This window comes from Cryptomeria japonica, chromosome 10 (assembly GCF_030272615.1).
Source record: "Cryptomeria japonica chromosome 10, Sugi_1.0, whole genome shotgun sequence".
NCBI classification, from domain to species: Eukaryota; Viridiplantae; Streptophyta; class Pinopsida; order Cupressales; family Cupressaceae; genus Cryptomeria; species Cryptomeria japonica.
In genome coordinates this window covers 236,485,814-236,506,223 of record NC_081414.1, presented here as the reverse complement: position 1 = coordinate 236,506,223, position 20,410 = coordinate 236,485,814, and the positions used below count along the sequence as shown (strand labels likewise).

Sequence of the window (20,410 nt, the reverse complement as noted above, 5' to 3'; positions counted from 1 at the left end):
TTTCAGCAAGGAAGATGATTACATGCCTTGTGCTGTGTGAACAAGACTGCTTATTTTCTGAATTGCTTTTTCCTTGAACTAATTCACTATTTTGACCTATGGTACGCAGGGACGCGTCCCCGGTTTTTTTCAGGCATTCCCGTCCCGAGGACGTCTCGGGGACAGGGGACGTCCCCATAAATTCTGCATATAGACAGTGAATTTCGACAATGAATTCTATAAGTAATTTGACTTTGACTCTCAATTTAACACAAATTTGCCATAAGCACTCTGCTAGTTCTTATATGTTAAGGTTCTATAATGTATATGTGCACGTTTTATCCATGTTTTCATATGAATATTTTAAATTTCCCTATATATTTTAATTTTCCTCATTTTTATATAGCCGTCCCCTTTGCCGTCCCCTAGCCATCCCCAAAATTGGCAAAAAAAATCACCGTCCCGGAAACACGTACCCACGTCCCCTGCCATCCCCATCCCGGAAACTCGGGGTAACATATTTTCCCCCAACCAAAAGCCAGTTATTGTGACACTTGGACACCCATTTGCATGACACGATATCTTCACTGATTAGCATAATGTTATCATACTGGCCCAGATGGGCATCTAATAATTGTTTGTTATTGATATAATGAGAGACCCTCTTGCTCCAAACACATTATTGAAGAGTAGAATGTGTATTTTGTCTGCACCATTCTTATCCTAGTGATGTCCCTGAGCTGATCAAGTTTTGTCAATTATTGGTGCAAATACATTCTTTGTGCATAATTGTCCACTGCAAAGATTTTTTAGTATTGGTCCAGTCCCTACATCTGTTTGCTATAAAAAGGTGGCCATCATATTTTATAGTTTGCATGTGAAGATTATCTCTCAGCCAATGACATGGGTTGGAGATACCTAAATAGGTTTGGGTAGCATCTTAAACATTATAGACCTAATCTTAAGATTTCACAGTCCTTTAGAAAAGCATTATAGGATAATTCCAAAATTTGTGAAGTATAAATATTCACGAAATTATATTCTTTATATTTTAAATAAATTAAATTAAAATGCAAACCTTAAAATAAGTAAATTAGATTTTCCAGTACCTGAAGGAAAACAGAAAGTTCACGTTTTGGTAAATTTGAACTTGGTCTGACTTAACAGGTTTCACATATTGACAAAAGATCTTGGTAATGTTCATTTTAGATGCACCCTGTATCTCCATGCATATTGCAGAGAAATTATTTTATAGCACATAAAGTCATTAATGCAGAACATCAAAAGCAGTCAAAAAAATGTGTACTCCAAGTTCAGTCAAATTTACTTCTGTGTGCTTTTCGAGCATATCCTCTGAAACCAGTTACTCTTTTCTATAAAAAATTGATGATAAAGTGGAAAACAGCAAGAAAATTGACTATCTGCTTTGAATCTAGTAATTCAAATTAACATTAATGAATTTGTAAAATAGTAGTGTGAATTCCAATGAGTATAATTTTTGAAGCGCAGTTATTGAAAGAGGACACAGCACCTTTGGTTGAAAAAGGTTGGGATGTTGATAGCAACCGCACGTCTGAGGCATAGATCCTGGGCCAACCAAAAAGGCAACTCCACTTTTGCACCTGCCTCTACCTGTAATCATTTTCATTTTGTTTGTTATTCCACTCTAGATACAAGATGAGGCATGGATGACTAATACAAAAATATACTCACATTATTGTTTTCAGATCCGGGATCCAAGAGACCAACTCCATTTGCGCCAACTCGAAACACTATAGACACTACCTAGATTTTTTTACAAGCAAACCCAATATTGATATTAAAATTATGCACTTAAGCACAGCATATGATATTGATGCAGATGATCCATCCTCACCTCCTCCTCCATGAGAATATGGTCAATGTCAAAATAATCTGCCATGATTGTAAAAATTGCTCAAGCAACAGCACTTCAACAAAATTAGAAGTTTTGGGTGGCACTCTTAAATTAAGAATGCCCCTTATTTTTGGCATTTAAATTTTTACTTTTCCTGTCAAAATAAAGTTTAAATTAGAAAAATTTAAAATAAAGAAACAAACAAGTTAAAGCTTAATTAATTAAAAAATATATCTTCATCATTGGAATCCCTACACTGAAAAAGCACATAATGCAGTCCTCACATAAACTATAAACTTCATCTGCAATGCATTTGCCTCAATTTGGAGACCAACATAGTTACACACATTCAATGAAGAATTGCAACAAAAGAGCACAGAACATTCCCAGTTACTTGAATACATTAGGACCATTCTGCAGATAAAATGATTGCCAAGAAGAACAACCTTTCAATGGTTTCAAATCATAGAGCCAAACATGCAATTAGTACCCTTAAACATATCAATTAGGATTAATGGATGCTATTATTAAATGCCTGGTCTATATATATGTTATAATTTGATATATTGATGACCCTTTGTGCAGATAATAGTTTATGGCTAGTCACGTTTATTGATTATTTGATGTGTCCAATCCATTCATTTATAGAACAGTCTTGCAAGGTATGTTATCCCTGATCAGTGGGAGAGCATCATGAGAGAGAGAGGTGTCATGAGATTGCAATGCTATTTGCAGATTGTAAGGTAAAGTGAGGCATTAGTGTGTTTGACCCATAGTTCGCAGACTCAAACTCGTAGAGTACTCAGCATGCCCAAAATTTTTAACTTGGCTGATACTCAGCAAAAATTTGGCAACTTAGAAAGTACCAAAATTAAAATTTCTTAAAGAAACATTATTTTTTGTTCCAAAATTCAATTACAAAATGAATTAAATTAAAAATTGATATCTTGGAAGAGAAAATGTATGGTTTTACGGAAAAATATGTGAAAAATGCATTTTAACTAGCGTTTTGCATGCCTCGGCATTTTTATCCATGTTTTTCCGATGTCTATAAGAACGCGGGAGTTAAACTTGTAAAAACTCTACCAGCAAAAAAATATAGAGTACTCGGAAAATCCGAGAGTACTCACGGAGTTTGTAAACCATGGTTTGACCAATTCACATAACCTCAAGCTAAGTCTCACCACATAGAAACGTGTCTTAGTCAACTCTAGGACATCAATTGATACTCTTTGGTGATTCTGTTTGATTTGGCATTGAATTTGAGCATAAAAGATTGTCCTAAGTTAGGAGTCAACCAAAATCAATCCATGATTTGTGTATCCTATGTCAGATAAACTAGAGCATCTCCTAATATTGTATTTAGGACAGAGCCAAAAGTCAATTGAATTAAATAAAAGATTACAAAAATTTATAAGCTAAACTATTGTTTAGCTTTAACATTGTTAGACCTAACAAACCTAAACCAAACCCTACCCTAACTTAACCCTTTACATTACCTACTCCAAAGATTTTCTAAGAAAGAGAAGGAAGATTATACTCATTATTATTGACTCTGTCATTTCATTTGCATTGACACACATTCAAATTGCATGGTATATTCATATGAATAATTATGAAATTGGTTAAAACACAAAATTATAAGGCAAACATTTGAAAGGAACGTTGAGATGGAGTGGTGACACTCACTCCTCCATATCAAGACCAGTATAGTGTGGCAGCTACAACACCTCTCACAGTGGTGACTTGCCAGACTTTCTTTAATTCCAAGAAAAACTGCAGTTTATCACTTTTCAATTGCTTTTCCCGATATTTTGTGCAATGTTGGGTGCTTGTCTTCCTCTTATGTGTTTCCTTCGTTTGAGATAAAATTATGTCAAACTCCAAAATCTCCCAAACAATGAAAAAATATTCAGCCCAGGCTCCAGATGAGGGATCTAATTGGAAGAGTGCTGGCACTTGCACGGCCACATTCAAGCTGCAGATCTGTAGCAAGGGGCAAATGAAATAAATCAAATAATGACAAGCTCTAAATGCATAAAAAGGAATATAATATTCAAATGTAGCTAAAATTAATGATGGTTTTAGCAATTTTTGGGAGGTATTTTATGGATCCAAAAGATTACATTTTGCAGTGCCATATTTGTGTTTATTAAAGATCTTGGACCTCCAACGGGCATACAATTGCATTCCAGTTGCTCTCAATCTTGGGTTATATTTGTACTAATTGTTGATGCATGCCTGCAAATGACATTTTCTCCTTATCTAAACATAATCTAACTCATTTTATTTGCCCATTTTGTCATTTCTCCTCAGCACCCAAATCAAGTTCAGTCCATCTGGTAGTCGTTAAGGCAATCTTTCTTCTGAAAGTCATATCTGTGTCATCATCATTACCAAAGCTTTGGAAAGGAAATTTAGAGATCAACACACTGGTACAATTACATTATAATCCCTTTGTAGCTGTAACCACTAGGGGCAATACCACCTGTAAGGTGTGGTTCTGTTCCATCTTCTGGAAATAGAAATGAAAACTCAAGGGAACTGGAATGAAGGGCCATTGACATCTCTGGAATGTATTTGTGCGCACATCTCCTTTGCACACATGTCTATTCATGAACACTACAGCTAATCCTGTCATACTCCTGGGTCTATTTCTATGTGTGCTGGAGGTCATTAGGAATCAAAAAAAATTGTCTGCAGTCAGTTCTCTGCTAGCAGCACATTCGAACAACTCTGTTCTGCAGTTGTATTGCTAAATTTAGGCCTTCTTAGAGCATTCGTATTATCTTATCATCTCGCTAGTGGTCTTGACTCTCAGAATTGTATTCATCTTCTAAATTGCCTCTGACTGACATTATATGCAAAATCCAACTTCCAAGCAGCCACTTTCTAGGGACACTATGGTCTAGTTTAATCACAGACCATTCATGATCTAGTTCTGTCAGTTTAGCAAGTCAAAAACTTGTTTTTATGATTCTGTTAGTTTTTTAGAATTGTAAAAGCCTGCTTCTAAACACATTGGTATCAAATTGGTTGAATTGCTTTGATTCTCGAGAGTTTGAACGGTTTAAGTGTTATCTATCCTTGATAAATGCCTCAAACTCCTTCCCGCTCTCACATTTTACTTAGCAACTTAGCATTCATATTACACATGGTAAATGTTTGACAAACATTTGGTTTGTAAACTCCCTGTTTCATGTAATTTTATGTCTAATTTCCCATAATTAGGGCTGCTTAATATTGAATGTTGCTTCTTCAATCATCCTAGACTCAAGTTACATCATATTGTTAATTGTTGTCAGAACTTCACAGTTTAAGGTGAAACGATTCAATCTCTGCCACAATTAAATCCATAAAAAATAGCTTGCTGGATTCAAACATCACAAAAAGAGCTACTCATACTCAACAATTTTCAAGGGTTCAAAACATGCAAATTTCTTGTTGCCTTCCACCATACTAAAAACTTGAACCAAAACAAAACTAGTAAAAAATTCTAGTTTATTCTTCTTTTGTACATCATACACAACATCCACCGGGAATGTCATTAAAAAGAATTAACTGCCTAAAGAAAAATGAAAAGCCTTTCTAATTTGAAATCCCACAACCCATATGATGGCAGCAACTGATTTGTTTGTTATGTTACTTTTCATTAAATCAAAACCTTATATCTTCAAGGGGAATATGGCAAAAATAGCATCCTTAGTATAAGAACTTATGGATTCGAATCCTCTAATTTCTTTGCAAGGGAAATACCCATCTTCTTTTATAATGAATTTTCCATATGCATAGTGCAAAAGAGATCAGTTGAACCATCATCTTGGGTAATCTAAATACAATAATACCAACATTTTCAAGAGACGACATGGGCAATCCAGGCTACGGATAGTCTTTGCATGCCTTGAGCAAAGTGAAAACCCTTCTAAAATTATTTGAAGAGGAATGAAATAATTGCATTTTCTTGTGGGTGGGGCTGCCAGATTAAGCATGAAAGATGCCAGATGGTTGTGTTCTTTATAAACACACAACCCAACACAGACCTGAGCCCATATACAATTAGAAATGGCTTCCAACTTTAAAAAAATTGGAAGTTGTCTAATGTATATGATATTTATCAAAGAACAAGCCCAAAAAAGTCGTAGACAAATATCAAGGCAAACAGTGGACTGGACCAGTAACAGCGCCAAAAGATGCTATTCAATGGCTGAGAGGCAAATATATTTATAGTTATGCCAATCAAGCACTGCAACACATTTATATTTTTTTAGAAAAGTCATTCCATATATTGTTTGGCTAACTGTAATGTCCCCAACTCAAATCAAGACGCTTAGCTATAATTTGGCTGTCCTTTCCCTGGACTACCCAAGAGGATGAGGACGTAGAGCATAATTGGATGAGATATGGAGTCCTTGGCCTTGTTCTAATTTCTGGTTTTAAGTTGAGTGCACGTCTTTTGATGCAACTTAAGTGAACTTCAGTTATTTTTAAGTGAATTTAAGTTATTTAAGTTGGGCACGTCTTTTTAGGCAATTTTAAGTGGTGCCTAGCCAAGAGACTTAAGTTGTCCCCTCTTTTATGTACTTAAGTGTAATGTCCCCGTTTTGAAATACACTTCAATGATAAATGATAATAATAAAATTAAAATTAAAATATAAAAGAATACAATTAAATATAATTAAATTTTAATTAAGTTAATGAATGGTCAAAGACATGAAATGAAAAGTTGCGACTCCCTCAAACATGAGATATAAAAGGGAGAAGAGAACCTCATTTGAGGGGATAATTTGGGGAATCCGAAGTGCAGATCTCATATAAATAAGAAGTGCAGATCTGAATGCGAAAGGTTGTGTTCCTTTCAAAAGGCAGAAATAATGAAGAATTTGTCTCTCGCCAAAGGGGCATACATGATGAAGAGGTGTGACCTCTCCCTCACATTGGAGGATATAAAAAAGTAGAAAGTCTTATTTGAGGAGGAGATTCAAGGGAGATCAATTTGAAGAATAATTTATTGTTCTCAAAGGGCAGCAATGAACAGTGATGACTCATTTCTTATGAAGAGGTGTAACTTCCCACAAATGAAGATATAAAGAAGAGATTAATTCAATTGAGAAGGGGGAATTGGAGGAACCATCCATAAGATCAAAGAAGACAAGAAAGTCAATGGATCAATACCTAATATCATAATTAATAAGGGTGAAAATTCGCAAACTTTGATATTTACAAGGGCAAGATTCAAGGCAATCCCAAAATGGGACATTACATTAAGTGACTTAATTAAAACATGTGACAAAAGCCAAAGTGGGCGCCCAGCTTCAAGAGTTCTTATTGGTGCACATTTTAGGTTTTTATTTTGGAGCCTTGGATTGAGAGGTGGACTATCATCAAGGGTGGAGATTGATTTATCCTTTTGGAAGTTGTTATAAAACACCCTAAGGGGCTCATTCTGAGAGCATTATGTGATGAAGATTTATGTTCATTGCTGCTACATATTGACTTGAGGATTGAAACCCTTAAGTATCCCTAATTTTGGTGAGACATACGAGCTCTCCCTAGTCGGAAGAGTGTGTTTCGGTGGAAGAACTCCAGTTTGTGAAACCCAAGCACATTGTTTATTCTGGGTTGCAAGAATTCATCAGGTTTGGAGGCCAGATTGAGGATAATATCAGTGCTGGAGACTCAGATCTGGGAACATTTACTGCTGCAAATCATTCATTTCTGGGTTTTATGCAGACAGCTATTAAAGGGCATCAATTTCAAACTTAGAGATGGTCAATTTGGGAGCCCAGCATCACTTTGGAAGGACAGCTAGCGTTAGAAAAATATTCTGACCCAAATCTAGACTAGTTTGGTATGAGATTTGCACATTTATTTGATGGATAGGTCTGAAATTTAGTTTTGGAATTTTCTGGGCAATCATAAGGGTTTGAATAGTTATAATCCTGAGTTTAATAATAATCAATATTTGCTATCCTTCAGTTTTAATTATGAACTGAAATCTGATCAGAATTTTCATTTGTAATGAAAATGTTTATATGCAAATAAATTACTAGATTTATGGGGGATGACCCCACAACACAACAGTTAGTTGTGAGCCTCCTACATGGGATGTCTTGGGTTCAAGTCTACTTGAGGCCCATGTGTCCCACATAGAGGCAATGGAGAGATAAGATGATGCCTAAGCATGGAAGACAAGGGCGGCACAAGGAGATATAAGGGTGTTATTGCCGAGCAATTATTGAAACAAGTGGGCACACTTGATGCATATATTTCAAAATTTTAGTGATTATCAATCATGGTTATTGATGTGTCCGAAAGGAGATTGATTTTTTGGTTCATGGAGGGTTTGGCTGAGCCTCTTAAAGGTTGTGTTGGAGCTCAAAATCACTGGTTTGATGATCCCTAAGAGCATGCCACCTTCTATGATCAAGATCAGCAACTGCTTTTGGCCAACAAATGGAATGACCAATTAAGTCTTACTTCCCTTCACTTCCGGTTCTGCCAGACCAAGGCAGGTTTACCTTATCACCAGCTATTCTCTTTTTGTACTACAATCAGCTAATGATGCTTAGGCAGATTATGTTACAATATTCCTATTTGGGATCACTCCTCAATGGCATAGAAATGAGAATGACCTCAAGTTTATCTTCTACTTCTACTGTGCAAAACTAAAACTGAAATGAAATCTATTTTATGGAATGAAAGAATTTTCTTGACTTGGTTTCGATGGGATGCAATGTAGACCAGTGTCTTTCTTCCCAATGGGCACAGAGTCTTATGGAACTTTATCTCTTTCAGTCTCCTTACTAGATAGTCTTACAACTATCCACTGTTGTTCTTCCTACAACTACTACTCTTATTATGACGGTCACTATACGGTGAATTTAATCGAGCCCCTATAGCAACTTATCCAAGAATACATGTCTTCCTGTTCATGAACTAAAAATAACAAGATAGCAATGATATATAGAAAGAAATCTTAATGCAGTCTCCAATCTTCTCAGTATTTAAATAGTAGGCAGATTCGAAATAACGAACCACATTAATCTGAATATCACATATACGCAGAAAGAATACTAATTTTGTATTACTTAAAACATAATTACACCACAACAATGATAATACCCTTACGGTATGATATTATTACAAAAATCTGATCTTGTCCCTTCTGATTTACATTTGAATCCTATATATATGAAGAAGACCCGATAGAGGCATCTCTTCATGATGTCTCTTTGATATGTTCATGCCGGCGTTGGTGCTTTCTGCTTCGTCAGCAATACTTCTTTCGATTAACTGGGCAATCCTTTATTTGTATTTGCTCTTCGAGTTACCTATGTCGAATGCATCTAAGATGGTGTTTATCGGGATTGTTTTAACTATCGGCATACCAAAAAACCGTATGCCCGACTTCATAAGTTATCCTGATGAAGTTTTCGCCATTAACTCCTCCTTTTGCTATAAGTTATTCCGATACAGGTAGTCCTATCAAGAGTATGATGTCGGAGTAGCTATTCCGATGTCACTTCATATGATCTTTTTCGGAATAGGTTGTACTATCAGATTATAGATAATTCGTTATCCCGATCTCATTAGTTATACCGATAGGGGTATCATCTTCATTTTCCTTTATCGCCATAGGTTTTACCAATATCAGTTCCTTGGTCATAAGTGCATAATCGAGATGGTTCCCTCGATGCCATTCTATTTATTCACCATCGGGATAGTTTTAGTAATTGAAACCCTGTTGATGTGCTACTCCAACTTCATTGGTTATTCCGATGGACCTGCATAATGCATCCTCTTGTATTTTCTAGCAGGATTTTCATAGCAGGATTTTCCTTTATCGCCATAGGTTTTTCATAGGATTTGCATAATGAAGATTACTCTAGATAGCAGGATGTTCATAGCAGGATTTTATTATTGGTAATAGATAGCAGGATTTTCCTTTATCGCCATAGGTTTTACCAATATCAGTTCCTTGGTCATAAGTGCTATTTAGATAGCAGGATGTGGTCAAAATAGCATTTAGATAGCATTTAGAGTAATCTTGTATGAACCATGTGTTCAACAAGCATTTGCAAAAGTTTGTGTTGTTCTTTGATGACATTCTAGTTTATAGCAAAATGTTGGAAGAGCATCTTTGGCATCTTGATGAGGTAATGAGCATTTTCGCAGCTAATTCCCTTTTTGCAAAAGCCTCTAAGTATGAATTCAGTATGACCGAGCTATTGTATCTCGGATATATCATTGGAAATGGTGGAGTTAAGGCACATAGGGAGAAAATTCAAGCTATACTTGATTGGCCACCACCAAAGAATGTGTCACAATTGAAGAGCTTCATTGGCTTATGCACATACCATAGACAGTTTGTGAAGGGGTTCTCTTCGTTAACCGCTCCTTTGACAGATTTGACTAAGAAGGATGCTTTTGTTTGGACCGTTGAGTCTCAAGAGATCATAGATCATCTCAAGAAGGTCCTGAGTACTTGCCCTGTTTTGGCTTTGCCAGATTTCTCAAAACCTTTTGTGCTTGAATGTGACGCATCCAGAATTGGCATTGGGGTTGTTCTAATGCAAGACAAGCATCCCATTGCTTGTGAAAGCCAAAAGTTGAATGAAGTCGAAAGGAGGTTTTCTACATATGATAAGGAGATGTTGGCCATCATGCACGCACTTGAGAAGTTTCGCCAATATCTTGTGGGCAGCAAATTCATAGTGAGGACTGATCATAACAGCCTCAAGTATTTCATGGAACAAAAAGGATTGAACGAAAGACAGCAGTGCTGGGTAAGCAAGTTGCAAGGGTATGATTTTGATATTGAGTTTGTCAAAGGGAAAAATAATGTTGTTGTTGATGCCTTGTCAAGAAATCCTATATTTTGTTCACTTTTAGAAATTTTTGCCTCAAGGACCACATATTAATAGAATATGCCAAAAAACAGCTTGCTTGTGACATTTTAGATGGTAAAATAGATGATGAAAGGTATAAGGTGCTGCAAGACATCATCTATTACAAGAAACGAATCTATCTAGTACCTAAAAGTGAATTTAAATATAAAATTCTTGTTGCTGTTCATAACAATCAGCTGGCTAGTGACCCTAGTTATTTGAAGACATATAGATGCATTCGTTAAAGATTCTCATGGAAGGGAAAGAAAAATGATGTTTTTAAACATGTGAGAAAATGCCTTGAATGCCAAAGAAACAAGGCTAAAACTTCTTTTCCAGCAGGGCTGCTACAATCACTTCCTATTCGGAATCAGAAATGGTAGCAAATATCAATGGATTTTATTATTGGGCTACCTAAGATGAATTGTAAGGATTATATTTTTGTGGAAGTGGACAGACTTACAAAGTATGCTCATTTTATGCCTATGCCTTTTGAATTCAAAGCACCACAAGTTGGACTATTTTTTAAGCAAATTTTCAGACTCCATGGAGTGCCAAAGAGGATTGTAAGTGATAGGGATTGCATATTCATTAGTACTTTTTGGCAAGAATTGATGAAGTTGGCTGGAACAGAACTTGATCATAGCACTAGTTATCATCCTCAAACGGATGGTCAAACCGAAATTGTAAATAAGTGGCTTGAAGACTATTTGAGGAATTATGTTTCGAGTCAGCAAAAAGCATGGGCAAGATGGTTACATTTGGCAGAATTTTGTTACAATACTACATATCACATGAGCATTGGCATGACTCCTTTTAAAGCTTTGTATGGGTATGAAGCTTCTACATTTGTGGATTTGATCTTTTCAAATTCTAGAGCCCTGAAAGCTCTTGAGTGGGCCTAAGAAAATCAAGATATCCTCAAAGCACTCAAGGAGAATATTCAAATTGCACAGGAGCAGCAGAAGAAATATGTTGATCGGTACCAAGTTGAGAGGTAATTTGAGGTGGGAGACTTGGTATTTGTGCTTCTTCAGCCTTATAGGCAATCTTCATTGAAGATGAGTGGGGCAGCAAAGCTTAAACCCAAATTTTATGGGCCTTTCAAGGTGACTAAGCGAATTGGTGAAGTAGCTTATGAGCTGGAGCTGCCATCTACCAGCAAGATTCATTATGTATTCCATGTGTCATGCCTCAAAAAGGCACTTGGACAGCATGTTATACCTTCTACGGAGTTGCCTCCCATGGACGAAGAGGGTAAATTGATACTTATTCCAGAAACAATTTTACAAGAAGGGAGAAAAGATTGAGGACAAGCATCCTAGTCTTCAAATACTTGAGGACAAGCATCATTTGGGTGGGGAGGATTGTAATACCCCAACTCAAATCAAGACACTTAGCTGTAATTTGGTAGTCCTTTCCTTGGATTACCCAAGAGGAAGAGCATGTAGAGCATCATTGGGTGAGATATGGGGTCCTTGGCTTGTTCTAATTTCTGATTTTAAGTTGAGAGCACGTATTTCAATGCAACTTAACTGAACTTAAGTTATTTTTAAGTGAATTTAAGTTATTTTAAGTTAGGCACATCTTTTTAGGCAACTTGAAGTGATGCCTAGCCAAGGGACTTAAGTTGTCCCCTCTTTTATGTACTTAAGTGGTTTAATTAAAACATGTGACAAAAGCCAAGGTGGGTGCCCAACTTCGAGAGTTCTTATTGGTGCACATTTTAGGTTTTTATTTTGGAGCTTTGGATTAAGAGGTGGACTATCAAGGCTGGAGATTGATTCATCTTTTTAGAAGTTGTTATAAAACACCGTAAGGGCTTATTTTGAGAGCATTATGTGATGAAGATTTATGTTTATTGCTGCTGCATCTTGGCTTGAGGATTGAAACCCTTAAGTATCCCTAATTTCAGTGAGACATATGAGCTCTCCCTAGTCCGAAGAGTGTGTTTCGGTGGAAGAACTCCGGTTTGTGAAACCCTAGCACATTGTTTATTCTGGGTCGCAAGAATTCATCAAGTTTGGAGGCCAGATTGAGGATAATATCAATGTTGGAGACTCAAATCTGGGAAAATTTACTACTGCAAATAATTCATTTCTGGGTTTTCTACGGACAGTTGTTAAAGGGCATCAATTTCAGACTTAGAGCTAGTCAACTTGGGAGCCCAGCATCACTTTAGAAGGACAGCTAGGTTAGAAAAATATTCTGACCCAAATCTGGACTAATTTGGTATGAGATTTGGACATTTATTTGAAGGATAGGTCTGAAATTTAATTTTGGAATTTTCCGGGCAATCATAAGGGTTTGAATTGTTATATTCCTGAGTTTAATAATAATCAGCATTTGCTATCCTTCAATTTTAATTCTGATTTGAAATCTGATCAGAATTTTGGGTTGTAATAAAAATGTTTATATGCAAATAAATTACCAGATTTATGCCCTAGATGTAAAAGCTTTTTCGTATGAGATTTGTGCCCTAGATTGCAGAAATTATTGTATTGTTTTTAGTATCCTATTTGGGGATTTACACTAACAAAGCTATTAATATATGTGTATATCTATGATTTACTAAAACCTTGACAATACCCCTTTTGCGACCTATAATAGTGACTTACCTACTATTTGTATTGTGTTTTTTGCACACATTCATTTAAAATAATCCATGCTATTGTAGATAGATTTCTCTGGTCCCTTTCAATTGTTGTTTTCAAACTCCAACTCCCTCCCAAATTCACAAGGGTTCCCCTTCTTTAAGTCTTGAATCATCCCTATAATCCATGTAACTCAATGTTGGAGTCACAAGTGTCACAGTGCCTACAAGGCCTTCCTTAAGGCTCCTCTTGCCTTAATTCCACTCCACCTCTACTTGGGATTTTGGTTAGTCAGCCTTCTCTCCACAAAGCTTTAGTGTTGCATCTAATGGTTCCAAAGGCTTCTTTGTTTGGATACTTATTCTTTGAAGGTCCCCAAATATATTTTGAGAGACTATTGATGCACAAATCCCCAATATTTTGAAGCTTCTCACATACCAACAAGATCCATCAACACATTCATATTTTTGCCATATCTACTAAGTGGGATCACAACCTTGAAGTTTGCACACCTTGGAGAATTGACATCCACATCCATTTATGAGCACAAGGATTCATGTGCATCTCCTTTTTGGTCCACAAATGAAAATCTACCACCAACACCACTTCAACCTTATATCCATTTGATACAAATAGGGGTCTTGATTCATGTGATTTTATACCTAACAAGCATATTTATTCTCCATCTCATGATAATTTTTCTTTTACATCTATAGATTCTCCTCCATGTTACTCTCTTGCTTAAATTTCCCTTGAGAACCTAGTGACATAAATACATATTCCACATCCACATGAGGTTGATAGTCCTATATATTTTTGCTCATGGTCTACCTATGATGTATGGAGCGAGAAGAATCTTGTTACTTCTTTTTCTTCTAATTATGAGATTCACGATTCTTTAATTCATAATGATTTAGTTTACAATGTACATTCTTCTGAAGCACGTTGGTGAGGAAATGTATTTTTTACCTGTTATATCACTTTTAAATTTTATCTTCATATTATGCTCATATATACAATGATGGTACTTCAATCATATAAACAAGACTCAAACTCAACATGGACTCAACGAGAGTGACTCAACTTGGGACTCAACAAAGACTACGCAAGTGAAAAACCCAAGAAATTTAGAGATTTTAAAAAAATTAAAAATTTGTTTCATGCACCCTTTATTAAATAAACCTTAAAGACACAATAACATCATCAAATAGAACTAATTTGATCACATACACAAGTATACGTCGATCACATAGTTATAAATGCAAATTAAAGTTGAAGGAAATAACACACTTAGATATATAAACATTGTCAAACATATACAAAACTCATAGAGTATGAAATCCATGACATCAAATGTTCCAAACAAATATCAAAACAATAAATAGAAGTCTATGGCTTAAAGGAGTCTGCATCCCTCTTATGAAGGCATCTAAGGTAGGTCCCACTAACTAGTGGGATTTTGGGAGTAGAGACATTAATGGTCTTGAAGGGCAGCAATGTAAGCTGGACAAGGTGTTAGATGTAAGAAAAGAGAGAGTGAAGAGAGCAAAATGATCTTTGCATTGGGCAAAATAATTCTTTTAGGTACATTTTAGGGTTTTCGGATGTAAAAAAAAGGTCAAAAAATGTCTACTTTTGTTATTTTCTAAGATTAGAAAAAACAAATTTGAGTATGGCCAAGTCTAGGCATCAAGACTTGCCGAGTCCGCTTCAAGTCTGCAAGTTCACGAGACTCTACAAGTCTCACCGAGACTCATCTGAGTCCAAGTCTAAGCCTTTGGGACTTGCCAAGGGTCACACAAATAGAGGCTTGCTAAGTCCAAGCTAGTTCAAGTGAGTCTCAAATCTCTGACTTCAACGCATAGACCTAGTGACAAATTAATTGATAGAGCTAAATATTAGCTTGATTCATTTCATACTTCTTATACATCATTCAAAGTCTTGTTGCACAATTTTATAGATCAATTTATTTATCTATAGCATGACTCTCATTCTTCACAATCTAGTGGTCCTTCTTTATAAAATCTCCTATATTTTTCTATGAATCATGATAATATACCACTTGTTGATGTTAATGGGGATTATTCTTTGGATCCCTTTTGTTTTCCCATGATATATCTGAGTACTCATTGAGTACCCTCTTCTACACATCATATTCACATGACTTAGACATACATTAAAAAGAACATGAGAATCTCTTACAATTTTTACTTGGCATATGTGAGGACAATGGGCTACTTGATATGTGTTCCTCCACTACTACAGGTATATGGAGTATGTTAAGCATGCTATTTCATATTATCTGAAATCTTTCTTCAATAGATTGAACCACCTAGGCATAAAAATTTAAAAAAGAATGCTTATACTAATGAGATACTGCATTTTCCTTTTGCATATGTCATCTCAATTCATCCTTCATCAAGTGGATTTGTGGCAATTTGTTTTGCAAATTATGATGAAAAAGTCAACATATTGCTTCATTTACAATCCTTTCAAGCTATATTCTTCATTATTTTTTATCAAGACAAGTTGCTTTCCAAATTGTTTCTAACAAGCTTGGGTGGTCACACATTCACATTGTTTTAATCATTGCCTTGCACTTCCATCACTTATCTTGTAGATGTAGATCTGGTCAATGCCTTCACTCAACACTTTCACTACAATATTGAACCTAAGACAACTACTAATCAACCCATACACTACAATCAAGAGCATGAGGTAATTAAGGATCATATGTTGACATTTCAAGGTTTGATTGCTAATTTGATTTTACAATAATATATGATCAGCTTTAAAATTTATTTATTGATGGTTTATTTCCACTCATCAAGGAATAGGTGTTTTGCAAGCCTTGTTATTGATTTTCAGATTTATTTGCTAGTGTATGCAAATATGAGTGTACTTTATTGGAAAATCCTCACGTGTATCATGTTTTTTTAGCAAATATGGGTGTGCTTTATTCCCATGAGGTATCGTTAAAATTACTATTTAAAAAATGGGGGCAAGGAGGAGAAATTCGTTGAAGATTTATAGCTGCAATAGAGATCTAAGATAATATCTAACTCCTCTCCACCGTGGAGTCTCTTCACTTTCCTGTCAGTGACTCTTCCTCTCCACCATGGAGTCTCTTCACTTGTCTGCCAATGACTCTTCATGTCCATATGGCTGTCGGTGACTCTTCATGTCCATATGGTTGTCGGTGAAGATGTAACTGTTGGTGTCTTTTCTTCTTCCTTTGAAGTGTCTCTTCACTTGCAATTCCGATTCTTTATATTCATTGCTCTTCTTCTTCCGCAGATGGATAGATATATATTGCTGGCTTCTCTCGTTTGTTTGTAGCAAGTTAAGAATATTGTGTATGTAGTCTGTCAGATCAGATATATTACATGTTTTCTATGTTCTAAATTTTCAGACTTATGAAGGTTTATAGAATGTATAAGAGATGTATCATTTGACTTCATTGTCAAGATTGATTTGTGGAGAATCAAACTTATCTTATTGAGATTGATAGTAATCTGAAACTATCAACAGTTGTATTCATTTTCAGAGATATAATAAAGTTCATATTTGAGTGGGCTGGGTTTTTCACCCTCAAGCGGAGGGTTTTCCCAGGATAAATTATATGTATTTTGTTTCAGATTTCTGTGTTGCTAAAACATTAACAAAATCTACTTTTAATACTATGCTACTTCATCATTGATCAATGTCAAATGTCATTTCAATTGATAGTTTGGAATTCCAAAAAAAAAATTAGGGTTTTTGGCCCCAAAAAGGGAAAAAAAATAGTTTTTTAATATGAAAAAGTCACTTTTTGGTGACTTGACTGACCCAGCCTGTGGGTTCACCTGGGTCCAACCAAGGTTCACCCTTTGGACTGTGGATTCTCTCTGGGTTCACCTTGTTCACCTTGGCCAACCTAGAGAGAACCCACAGTCCAAAGGGTGAACCTTGGCCAGACCCAAGGCGAACCCGATTCGCATTTGGAGGCCAAAATCGACGAACCCGGTAACTGAGCTTACAAGGTTACCCCTCCAAAGTATTCTTCTAAAATGCAAATAGAGTTTATGCAGCCTATTTGGAGAGATTGAAGATGGACTAATGGGAATTTTTTTGTAATGAAACTAATGTTTTGTACAACAATAATGGACACAAGTTTCATAATTAATAACTGTATAATGAGCAAAGACCGAAGACTTGATGACTAATGGCAAATCGAGTTTATGCAGCCTATTTGGAGAGATTGAAGATGGACTAATGGGAATGTTTTTTGTAATGAAACTAATGTTTCGTACAACAATAATGGACACAAGTTTCATAATTAATAACTGTATAATGAGAAAAGACCAAAGACCTAATGACTAATGGTTGCATAGGTGCCAAAGTATAGAAGACTTAAAAGTAAAAAATGGTTTATGAAGAAATTATTGAGTTGATTACTTCTCCATTAGAACTCATCAATCAAGATAAGGTTGAAGGTAAGGCTCGAATATTACTCAGTGTTAATCAAAATCAAGAAGAAACAATGTTGTGCACCTTTGAGCAGCGAGTAGCTAAAAGCCTAAAACCTTTTTAATGGTGCATAAAAAGCAAATATAGGATACTTTTTGTGTGCCTTGCAATGAAAAACAACACTAGGAGAAGAAATCTGGAAGATTGGAAGCCACAAGAGACAAATGCCAAACTATGCATTTTTTTTGCAAACAAAAGATTTGAATCATAGTTTTTGAGAAAAAAATTCTTTGCAGCTACATAACCTAATTCTTTAAGGATTGACCCGCCAAACACAATCATGTCTAGAATTGCTTCTAAAATGATGTTAAATCATTGCAAATTGATGCAAAAGCAAAGATGCTAGCTCTATTTGTCAGTGGGAAGATGATCTCTCAAATGTAGCAACCCCGGTTTTGTTGAAGTAACATAGACAAATGGTTTTAGAAAAGAATGTAATAATATCAAAAGCATGTTGGTACCTAATTGTATCACCGAGTCCTAACCAAACATGTGAGAGGATGTATCCGTCTGGAAAACCAAATTGTATATCACTTACAATAACAATCTTTTAAAATTTTGGTCATTTTATCACTTCAATCCTCTTGTCTTCTAACTGGTCTTTAAGTACAAGAGCCAGTACAATGGCACAAAAGTGTGAAAAAATATGTTGTACAATGTACGGGGTTTGTGAAGAAGAATGTAATAAGTTTAACATATAAAGATGGTCCAATCTCTACTAATCACTCTATGTGAACATAGTTCTGACAACCATTGTATTTACAGCATCGGCAGTGACTGCTATCGATTCAGTAGTGAGTAATTCTGTCGGGAAAATTGTCAAAAAATTACCTCAAGAACAAGGTAAAAATATAAAAAAATTAAATCACCACCAAACAAATGCAAAATTCATTTCACAGTTCATAATATCTGCGCGTGAAGAAACAAATAGGGATCTAACACTAGGTATTACAGTAATATCATATATAAACAACCATAGATAAAATCACAGAAACAAAATCCTCATTTAACAGATAACAACGGAATTATTTTAGAATGACAGCAAATGAACTGGCCGCGTACCTCGAGGTTCTGCACAGATCGCCGTACTGTCAATGGTGCCGATGAGAAAAAAAAATGGGCAGAGCTTGCGGGAAAATACAACGAAACCCTACGAAAGCAAAAATTTTTTAATTGAGACGAACCAAAACCAACTTCCCTACAGCTTCGATTCAATCTATTTACAATAAACGAAAAGTAGAACTAAAAGTATCGCTGGTTTAGAGCTACTAGATTCTTGAGCTCGAGACAATATTTTTGCAGACTTTTAAACGAAAATATTGAACGCGAATTAAAATTTGTTTTCAGGCGGAGGCGAGGAACGTTTAAACTGCCTGAAAGTTTATATGCCCCGGCATGAGACTTCCCCGGTGAAAGCTGCTAGAAAACATAGCCTATCGACTGACAGAGGCTTTGCGCAAAATATGTAATAAAATTGAATTTGTATTGACGAAAATAACTGCCCCAATTTTACCGCCATTTGCTCCTTTATGGCAATTTTAAAAAAAGTTGCCGCCCTTGGAAATCTTTTAAAACTACTTCTTCAATATTAATAAGATTTAAATACATGTTGGCGGCCTCAAGCCTTGTGAACCCCACATGTACTTGGCCAGAGAATGGGAGAGAAATTTTGGTCCGTCAGAGGAGAAGCAATTAGCCTTTCTTCGTTAGTTTGGTAACTTATGACTATCTTTATCAAAGTATATTGTTGGAAACCTCGTTTTCATTTGTTAGAGAAGAAATAAGTTATTTTTCTTCGTTAGTTTGGTAATTTAATTTCTTATATTTATCAAAGTATAGTGGAAATCTTGTTTTTGTTCATTAGAGGATAATCGAGTGGTAACTCGTAATGTTAAAGTATAGTGGGAATCTTTAAAATAAGATTAATTTTTTTGAATGGAAATGTTCATTAAGCGATTTACTTTACGAATACAATTATCTTTGACAATCCATCTCCACTTTAATCTACTCTAGTCTAAGCATGATAGGAAAAGGGGGAGTTCAAGAAAACAAACGAAAAAAAAATAATCTACAAAAATAATGTATTATTTTGGTATTTTTTCAATTTAATCTTTTCTCTACATTGTGTATGATGTGTGATCAATGCTAGGTCAGCCTACCTTAATGACTAAATTATAGAACAAAATGTATTCCAAGCATAAATAATATTATTAAAAACATAGTCATAATATACTAATCAAACTGCTTCTATCTAAGAACCATGAGTAAGCACAAAACACACAAGTACTAAGTATGAGGTTCCTCCTTAAAATGAGATACTAAGGAGCCTAAAGTAGAGGTGATATATTACTTAATGAGACAAAAAATAAACTATGTTTGTAGTTATGCAATAAGGTGAGTCACAAAATTATGCCACTTATATAATCTAGGTCACATATTAAATATGATATATCTCAAAAAAAGAAGAGGGGGAAAAATGTCAAGTACATCCCTCGTGCAATTATAATAACTAGATAGTCTAAAGGAAATGTATTAACCACCTAGAATGTGCCCATGAGATACAA

The 20,410-nt window shown here is 35.5% G+C and overlaps 1 protein-coding gene across 2 annotated transcripts in view; it reads right to left on the bottom strand.

The window, feature by feature from the left end:
• The window catches only part of LOC131055450 (DNA replication complex GINS protein PSF3), a 48,533-nt gene extending 29,156 nt beyond the window's left edge, over window positions 1-19,377 (bottom strand). Inside the window, exons 1-5 of one of the 2 annotated variants that reach the window (XM_057989939.2) lie at window positions 18,909-19,377; window positions 3,545-3,841; window positions 1,856-2,009; window positions 1,693-1,764; window positions 1,511-1,611 (exon numbers count right to left, since the gene is read on the bottom strand). In XM_057989939.2, coding sequence (XP_057845922.2) covers window positions 1,511-1,611; window positions 1,693-1,764; window positions 1,856-1,900 — 218 coding nt within the window. In that variant the 5' untranslated portion in view covers window positions 1,901-2,009; window positions 3,545-3,841; window positions 18,909-19,377. The remainder of the gene's footprint in view (window positions 1-1,510; window positions 1,612-1,692; window positions 1,765-1,855; window positions 2,010-3,544; window positions 3,842-18,908) is intronic. The other variant, XM_057989938.2, reaches the window with a different exon arrangement.
• Window positions 19,378-20,410: the final 1,033 nt, after the last annotated feature.